The following is a 9435-nucleotide window of genomic DNA, read 5'->3' on the forward strand; positions in this document are numbered from 1 at the left end:
TCACTTGGTGCTCCTCTGGAGGACCTGGATTCAGTGCCTAACATTCAATAGTGCTTCACAAACAACCAGTCCCAGGGGGTTTGATCCCCTCTTCTGGCTTCTACAGTCCACGGGCACACACACACGGGACACACACATACATGCAGGCAAGCATTTACACACATAAAAACACACAGATTGTAAATAAAACAAAAGAAACCCTCAACTCTGGGCGTGTAGACATTCCAAACAGCTCCTTGTTCGTTTGTTGAGATGCTCTGTGATAGCCCAGGCTGGCTTTGAACTCCTGATCCTCCTGCTTCCACCTCCAAAGCTCTAGGAAGACAGACAGGCATAAACCACAGCCGACTTTCCACCTCCAATTCTACCCTTCAATTCTCCAGTAGAGGCTTACAGTGTAACTAGATTAAATTCACCCTTTTTAGTCTGACATTTGAGAACCTTCAACCTTTCCTACTGTGCCGTTTTCACGATCCCGGACATCAAATTAAACACGGATGGCACCTTACCTGCTCTAAATATACCCAGAGCTTCACAAACCACAAATGTCACACACACACACACACACACACACACACACACACACACACACACCCTGTACGCACGCCTGCACACCTGCACTTACTTTCACCTCTGCTCTTACCTTTGCTGTTCCATCTAGCCATCGTCCTCCCATTCCCTTTTTTAAAATGGCACTTCTCCTTCAAGGCCCCCATGTAATAACACCGCTCCCTACATCTGACTACTCTGTCCTCTGAGCTTCCTGTATTGAGTGATACTCCCAGCATTCTGCTCGTTGGCTTCCATCTGGGTAGACTCTCCCAGGTTGCAGAGAGATGGAAAAAGGTTTTCCCAGAGGGCTTTGTTGTCTCAAGCAGCCTCCAGTGTTGCCATAGCAATCATAATAACAGGGGACACCCTAATTTGGGAGTTCTCAGAAAGAAACTTGTCGCTAGGTCCTAGGGCTCTAGGGCAAGGAGGCTAAGAAGGAATCCTTTGGATGGCTTTAGGATTTAGGTTTCTCAGCTTCTCAGAGAAGGGTGGCTATGTCTCTTTTTCTGTCCCTTTCCCTCATCCTCCCCCCCCAACATTCCAGCCTAGGGTAGGGGGAGGTCAGTATACACAAAGCCCTCTGTGTAATGGGTGGTATGTGTCCTCCACCCAGAGTATACAATGCCCCTTCTGCTCCATGCCCCCTGTCACCCTCCCTACCACCTCTCAATTGCACATGCCAGGCTGCAATTGGTCACTGGCTCAGGACAGCCCCCTCATGCTGGGGATCCAGGGGATTTTAAGGAAGTTCCAGAAAACACCGCTCAGTTCCTTGTCCCCCACTCTCTCCACCCCACAGGCACTCTGGGCCCTAGCCCCTACCCCAGCTATGGCTCCCGGGGCTCCCTCATCCAGCCCCAGGCCTATCCTGGCTGCCCTGCTCTTCTCTTCTTTGGGTAAGTGGAGCCACTGAGTCCCAGAACCCTGAGATTTGGGGAGAAGGGTATCTCTTAGCAACTTTCCCTATCCTTATACCCTCCACTGCTAAGAGCCAGCAAGGCAGAACAGGAAGGTAAGCATGAGAAGGGAGCGTATAGCCCAATTAAGGGAAGCAGGGAAGGTGTTTCCGGAAAAGACATGGTAAAAGAGATCACAGAGAGCTTCCCTGAGCATCCAAGTTGGAAACCAGTCAGATGCCGCCCCAGATAGATAGATGCATGCTGACAGCCTGTCTGGCAGCAAAAAGAGTGTGGGAAAGAGCAAGGCTGAACACTGGGTTCTAGTCTTCCTGCAGTCCCTAGTGGTACAAGAGTTACCCAGCCTTAATTTCCCAGAAGAGAAAAGTCAGGGAAGATGAAGCAATGAATGAGCCCACCCTCTGTTCTCTCAGCTTCTTAGATGGAATTTCTGTCTGTGGCCTCTTATCTACAGTGTGAGTGAGTCCTAGGATCTTATCTTGGTAAAACAATCTCCCTTACACTGGCTGGGCCTTTTTCTTTACCTCTGGCAGATGTTGAGTGAGCAAGAGAGCATCAAAGCAAGGTTGAGTCAATCCTTCCAAACTGCCTTGTATCCTGTGCAAGCAGTAGGCAAGCTGGGGCGGGGGGGTGGGGGTGGGGAGCAATAGGAGAGGGGAACAGTTAGAAAAATCCAAGGTTCCTTTCTTGGTCAAGTTCAACTCCTTGAGTTGTAAACTCAAAACTTAGGCTTTTCTGGTTTATATTAGTCTATTCTGTGATACCACAAGACGATTTTGAAGATACAGAGTTGGAGAGAGCCTTGGTAAAGGAAACGAGGAGCTGGGGAGTGAAAGGGGGTGAAACAGCTCTGTCCCAACCATAGAGCCACTGAGCAGGGTTGAGACGAGTAAAGATTGATGTTATAATGGAGGAATGGAGTCAGAACCAATAAATAACCTTCTTTGTTATATTGGGGGTTCCCAAGAAGGCTCTACGACAGAATTCCCAGGAGGTAAGTAAAAGACACTGCATTGCTGAGGTGGGAGATTCAGGACAATGGGAGTGAGAGTGGGTGTGGTATGAGCCCCCAGCAGGGGTTAGACAAGGAGACTTTGTTTTGTTGCCTCCTCCTGAAGAACAGAAAAGTCTACAGTTGTCTCCATCCAGGGCCAGCCCACACACATAGTCTGCCTGGAATGACTCTCCCTGTGTGGGTGGGTTATAGGGGTGGCACTGGGCCAAGGCGACCAAAAAGAGGATGGTTGGACCCCAGAAATCCACATGCAGAGTCACTTTAGTGCTGGACTCAGGGTCTTCGTCTCTATCCAGGTTCTCCTGGCAGTCCTTTCTCCCCTGGATCCTCAGTCAAGAAAAAATTAAATGGCAACTAGGGATGCAGCAGGCAGGCAGGACAATTGTGCCCAGCAAGGGGATGTGCACTCTCCAATCACCTCTAATCTTCTTCTTCCACCTCTTCTTCTTCTCACAAGAATTTGAATTTGCTATACTGTGAAATACTATACAGCTGCTAAAAGTAGGATTTATATCTATGAGTCAGCATGGAAAGCTATTCCAGATACCTATATTCTTAATTCAAAACAAAACAAAAAATAAAATATAATGCAATATATTGTATTCTTTTTTTTTTTTGGGGGGGTTTTTTTTTTTTTTGGTTTTTCGAGACAAGGTTTCTCTGTGTAGCCTTGCCTGTCCTGGACTCGCTTTCTAGTCCAGGCTGGCCTCTAACTCACAGCAATCTGCCTGCCTCTGTCTCCTGAGTGCTGGGATTAAAGGTGTGTGCTACCACGCCCGGCCGTATACACATATTTTAAAGAGCTCCTCAAAACAAATTTAGCCATTTGTTATTAGTACTTCTATATCTTGAGTTTATCACATTTGAATTGAATTTGATCTATAAAGAAAACATTTACTAACTGGTAAGAATAGTTCTCTCTGGGTGGAAGGAGACTTTAGGAAAGGAATTGGTCGTTAGAGTGAGTGTCAGGGTTAGCGTTATCTGTATTACTTGAATTTTCATAGGAATGTGTGCATGGCGGTGCATGTGTTTAATCCCAGCACTCCGGAGTCAGGGCAGGTGGATCTCTTCAAGTCTTAGGCCAGCCTGGTCTAAATACTGAGTTCCAGGACACTGAGAGCTACATAGTAAGATCCTGTCTTAAAACAAATGCAGTCTATCTTACCTGGGTACTTTAATTAAAATATTCAAAACCCCACATCTCCTAGATAGATGGCTTAAGAGTTAGATATCAACTGTTGGTATGTGCCTGAAATTACAACATTCAGACGGCTGAGGCAGGAGGGTAATAAGTTCTAGGAGATCGTGGACTGCATATGAAGGCTGTCTCAAGAAAAAGAACAAAAGAAAGAAAGAAAGAAAGAAAGAACAGTAAAAGTTAGACACAAACCACCTTCTTAGATTCCTAAAGAAAAGCACTAATTTCCTCTGCATTTAAGGTCCCCCATCCAAGTTCTAAGCATACCCAACCCTGCTTAGCTTTAGAGATCAGACAAGGCTGGATACATCCAGGGTGGCATGGCTAAAGATTTGAACATATTCCTTATGCTGAGACCTTGAGCAGATGCAGCATTTATACTCACCAACTGAGTTAGCCCAGATAGAGGTAGGCCTCAAAGTGTTTGTTTCTTTGCTAAGGCCTCACCTGTGTCTTAGCCCTTGCCTGATGATTGGCCTCCTACCTGCTTTATGATTGACTGGACCCACGTGTGTATCTCACTTACCTCTGCTTGCAGTGCTGTCCCCGGCCCTGGCCATTGTGGTTTACACGGACAGGGAAGTCTATGGTGCTGTGGGCTCCCAGGTGACCCTGCACTGCTCCTTCTGGTCCAGTGAGTGGGTCTCAGATGACATCTCTTTTACCTGGCGTTACCAGCCTGAAGGGGGCCGAGATGCCATTTCGGTGAGTGCACGGGAGGGGCGGGGAGTACTGGAGTTAGACAACAAACAGGTGCTTTAGACAACAACAGAAAAAGGAACCTGGGCTGCACAGGGGAAACTATTTTATAAGCCATAAGCGTGACTTTAGCAAGATAAGTAAAACTCATGCGCACCATCCTCCCTCTCACAGGCCAGGATCAGTTACCCTGAGTCTGGAGCCAAGGTTTGGTATCTTTTCCCATGATTTCCCTCATTCCTCCTCATAGATCTTCCACTATGCCAAGGGACAACCTTACATCGATGAAGTGGGGACCTTCAAAGAGCGCATCCAGTGGGTAGGGGACCCTAGCTGGAAGGATGGCTCCATTGTCATTCACAACCTGGACTACAGTGACAACGGCACCTTCACTTGTGATGTCAAGAACCCACCAGACATAGTGGGCAAGACTTCTCAGGTCACGCTCTATGTCTTTGAAAAAGGTGTGAGAAGGGACGAGGCACGGGGTTCTGGGAGGCAGTTTAAGGGAGGTATCGGGGAGGATGGGTAGACTGTGCAAAAGGCAGACAGCCTCAACTAACAGGTGGTGCAAGCCTTTAATCCCAGCGCTGGTAAGCGAAGGAAGTATTGCTTGTGTCACCTAGTAAATTCAAGACCAGCCTAGGATATATAGCAAAACTGAGGAATTGGGGCGGAGGAAGGGGGGGTGCCATGATGGTTCTGACTGTAATCTTAATATTCCAGAGGTGGGAGCAGATTGATCAGAAGTTCAAGACCATGCTTGGCTACATAGCAAGTAGCCGACGACTACTTAAAGGCCACTTGGGCTGCGTGAAACCCTGTCCCATCCCTACCCCTAACCCCCACCCCCCAACCCCGTAAGATAATAGTAAAAAACCAAAGACGCTGAGACGGGAGGCAGAAGGCAGCCTGGGTAGAATTCTCATATTTTCAATGCCTGGAAATAAGCGTAGTGCGAAGCAGCATAGACACAGGCTTCTGCTCCCCCTCCACCCGGCGTCTTTCTTTTTTCTTCCCTCCTAGTGCCCACTAGGTACGGGGTGGTGTTGGGAGCCGTGATCGGGGGCATCCTTGGGGTGGTGCTGTTGCTGCTGCTTCTCTTCTACCTGATTCGGTACTGCTGGCTGCGCAGACAGGCTACCCTGCAGAGGAGGCTCAGGTAAGGGGCAGAGCCTGACTCCTCACCTTTACCCCAGGATCCCTCCCCCAGACTGCTTCGGTGGCGGGAGGGCCAAAGGAAAGAGAAGTTGCGCGTACTGGGATGGGGTTCCAGTGAGGCCAATCCTCATGCACCTCTCTTCCCACAGTGCCATGGAGAAGGGGAAATTTCACAAGTCTTCGAAGGACTCCTCAAAGCGCGGGCGGCAGGTTAGCGGGACAGGAGGCTGGGGAGGGAGAACGTTGGCAACTCCGGGACAGCAGTGAGGGGTCGGTGGGTGTGGTCAAGCCCGTGGCTGAGGTGTGCAACCCTTCCCGCAGACTCCCGTGCTGTATGCCATGCTGGACCATAGCCGAAGCGCCAAAGCTGCCAGTGAGAAGAAGTCTAAAGGGCTGGGGGAGTCTCGCAAGGATAAGAAATAGCGGTTAGCGGGCCGGGCGGGGGGTCGGGGGTCGGCGACGGAGTCCTCCAAAGGCTCTCAGGTGGTGGTCATCGAGATGGAGCTTCGCAAAGATGAGCAGAGCTCGGAACTCCGGCCTGCAGTCAAGTCCCCCAGTAGAACCAGCCTCAAGAACGCCCTCAAGAACATGATGGGCCTGGACTCAGACAAGTGACCGTCACATCCAGGCCCTGTCAGAGCAGGGGGGCGGGACCTAGGCTCCTCTTTTCCCAGGTCTAGGTGCTTTCCTCTTGCTCCTCAGCCCTGCCCTGCCCTTACCTCCCAATGAGATGTAAAGTTTCATTCCAGCCTTCCTTTCCAAGTTCTTGTATTTTTTTCCCCCTCACCTTTACCCCTTGGCTTTCCGGGAGCCTAGGGACTAACCCTACTCCTCATCTGCCCTAAGGGCTGTGTGTTTGGTGCCTGTCTCTCAGGCACCGAGAAGAAAGGGACTTTGATAGCCTCTGCCCAACTCCAGGCCATTTGGTCTTCCCACCTACCCCAGCTCATCCCCTGGCTCCATCCTTCCTGCTCTCTCCTTTCCTTCCCCCTGGTGGCCCAGCTCCACACTCTATCCTCGGGCTCAAATCCACACCATCCAGATCTTCTCCATCAGGGTTTATTTAGGTTGAGTATTTTTTTATTAGTTCATCCGATCTCTCGTTTGTTTACCTGAGACCACGCCCCCATGACTGAGGACCAATGACGTCATGTGGCTTTTGCAGTTCCCCACCTTCCTACTAGTAGGCCTTTACTGGAGAGCCAGCCAGCCCAAGCCGAGGAGCCCCTGATGCTCAGACCTCAGCTACACGACCGATGCCCTCCGACCATTCCGCAGCACAGTTCTGGCACTCGAGATTTGGGGAAGGAGAGAGAGAACATGGATCCTCACTGGTCAGGGGTGGAGTAGGAGGCCTTTAAAAAAAATGCCTTTAAAGTAAATAATCAGACAGAAAACAGGAGAAACCAATGAGACTAGGAAGGAAAGGAAACGGTTGCACTCCCAGGCACAGGGGATGTTAGGACTTTTCTACATTCTGTACATTTCTTCTACTGCCTCCAAACGCCCTTAAATGTTTAATAAACACTGACATTTCCAGAAGCTGCTGCCTCGGTCTTGCATTTTCTAGTCCTCATAAGAATCTCCTCCCTTGTTTCATTCCGAGGTCATGTCCTTTCCTCATTAGCTGGTTTTAGTTGTCAGATTTGATTTTATGGTGTTGGCCCATGTAGCATACTGGGGGGAAACTGCAATAGGCTCACCGGTACATTTGTGGATTAAAAGCTTTCCAGTGAGCTTGTACTATGCCCTAATCTGTGTCAAGCTCTGCTTTTACATGGGCAGAAACACAATAGCTTTCTTTACCAAGACCAGATGTCTAAAACATGCCAGCCACTCACTGGTTATGTGCCCCAAAGTGGTTACTTACATGCGGTAAGCTTCTTTGGCACGTCATAAACACATGGAGCCCTTCTGCCTGCCCTGTACAATCCCAGACCTTCCCACAACTCCCAGATCAGGTAAGAGACAGTCCAGGGAAGCTTTTATGAGCTATAAGCATAGTTGTGCATATTATAACATATAACTAACTTATTATGGGTCAGGTCCTTAAAAATGTTTCTTGTCTTGCCTAAGAGAGTACACGTTTGGTGATGGGGAGGTGGGACAGAGCACCCACATGGAGGATCACAGCCATCTGTAACTTCAGTTCCAGAGGATCTGACACTCTCTTCTGGGCTCTGTGGGCAACAGGCAGGCATATGATACACAGACATCCATGTAGGAGAAACACTCGTACAAATAAAATTTAAAAAATAAATAAAGGGGTGCACTTTATAAGCTAGCACAACTCCTACTCATGTTTAAAAATATGTGCACCTGGAACTTTATGCCAAGTGTGGCAGTGCATATCTATAATCCCAGCACTTGGAAGGTACAGTCAAGACCAGTTCTGAGTAAGCAACAAATGAAAGTTCAAAGTCAGCCTGGGCAACAAGAGACCCTGTTTCAAAATCAACAGCAACTACATTTTATTTCTTTTCTATTTCACCTGACTAGCCAGTTTGTTGACAGTGTCAATTTAGATATATCATCAATATACTGGAATCTTTTTTTTTTTTTTTTTTAATTTTGAGACAGGGTTTCTCTGTGTAGCCTTAGCTGTCCTGGACTTGCTTTGTAGACCAGGCTGGCCTCGAACTCATAGCGAGCCACCTGCCTCTGCTTCCCAATTGCTGGGATTAAAAGCATGCACCACCACCACACCCCCCTTTTTTTGAGATTTGTTTATTTATTTTATGAGAAGTCTATCTGCATGTGCACCTGCATACCAGAAGAGCACATCAGATAACGTTACAGATGGTTGTGAGCCACCATGTAGTTGCTGGGAATTGCTCAGGACCTCGGGAAGAGTAGACAATGCTCATAACTGCTAAACTGTCTCTCCAGCCCTATGCCGGAATCTTTAGATGATTGTGGGAAAATGTTTGTAACAGTTTCTCCCGGTGTGTGTGTGTGTGTGTGTGTGTGTGTGTGTGTGTGTGTGTGTAGGGGTGTCTCTGGTTGCAAAAGAGAAAAAAGCAACTATAAGTTATTTCCCTGTTAAATCAAAAGCATGGTTGATACCAGCTTTGCTAAACCCAAGAGTGTCACTTGAAGATATCCTTCACATATTTAAATTTTTATTATTAGTTTTTAAATTATGTGTGTGTGTTCACATACATGTGAATGCTAGTGCTTAAGGGGTCCAGAAGAGAGCATTAGATTTCCAGGAGCTGGAATTACAAGTCATTGTAAACTGCCTGACGTGGGTGTTGGGACCTGAACCTGGGTTCTCTGCAAGAGCAGCACACAGACAAACTGCTGAGCCATCTCTCCCGATGCCCAAATTTGGTTTTTTGAGACAGGGTTTCTCTGTGCAGCCTTGACTCTACTGGACTTGTAGACCAGGTTAGCCTCGAACTCACAGAGATCTGCTTGCCTCTGCCCCCAAAATGCTGGGATTAAAGGCGTGAGCCTCCACCACCCAGCCCCAAAAGAATTCTTTTTGGTTTGTTTTTTTTCTTTTTTTCTTTAATTTTTATTTAATTTTAATTTATGTGCATTGGTGTGAGGGTGTCAGATCTTGGAGTTACAGACAGTTGTGAGCTGCCATATAGGTGCTGGGAATTGAACCCTGGACATTTGGAAGAGCAGACAGTGTTCTTAACCACTGAGCCAACTCTCCAGCCCATTGGTTTATTTTTTCAAGAAAGGGTTTCTCTGTGTAGCCCTGGCTATCCTGGACTCACTTTGTAGACGAGGCTGGCCTCAAACTCACAGTGGGCTGCCTGCCTCTGCCTCCTGAGTACTGGGATTAAAGGTGTGCGCCACCACACCCGGCATATGAATTCTTAATAAAAGACAATGGCACAATATTTTATTCCACACTATATAAAAAATAAAATGTA

General features: G+C 47.9%; 1 protein-coding gene across 1 annotated transcript; it reads left to right on the forward strand.

Annotated features, from left to right (window-relative positions):
• Positions 1-1298: 1298 nt before the first annotated feature.
• Positions 1299-7079, forward strand: Mpz (myelin protein zero). The gene is made up of 6 exons (XM_051147834.1): positions 1299-1448; positions 4224-4390; positions 4635-4848; positions 5411-5546; positions 5695-5755; positions 5867-7079. Exons 1-6 carry the CDS (start codon positions 1382-1384, stop codon positions 5966-5968), a joined length of 747 nt encoding a protein of 248 aa, XP_051003791.1. The 5' UTR covers positions 1299-1381; the 3' UTR covers positions 5969-7079.
• The last annotated feature ends 2356 nt before the right edge of the window (positions 7080-9435 follow it).

This window comes from Acomys russatus, chromosome 6, assembly GCF_903995435.1.
Source record: "Acomys russatus chromosome 6, mAcoRus1.1, whole genome shotgun sequence".
Classification (NCBI taxonomy): domain Eukaryota; kingdom Metazoa; phylum Chordata; class Mammalia; order Rodentia; family Muridae; genus Acomys; species Acomys russatus.

What these genes read in the sequence shown, in the direction of transcription:
- Mpz (XM_051147834.1), top strand. Translation starts at nt 1,382, where the DNA reads ATGGCTCCCGGGGCTCCCTCATCCAGCCCCAGGCCTATCCTGGCTGCC. An exon ending in GGGGCCGAGATGCCATTTCG is followed by an intron (nt 4,391 to 4,634) that starts GTGAGTGCACGG and finishes TCCTCCTCATAG; the next exon opens with ATCTTCCACTATGCCAAGGG. An exon ending in CCTCAAAGCGCGGGCGGCAG is followed by an intron (nt 5,756 to 5,866) that starts GTTAGCGGGACA and finishes CCCTTCCCGCAG; the next exon opens with ACTCCCGTGCTGTATGCCAT.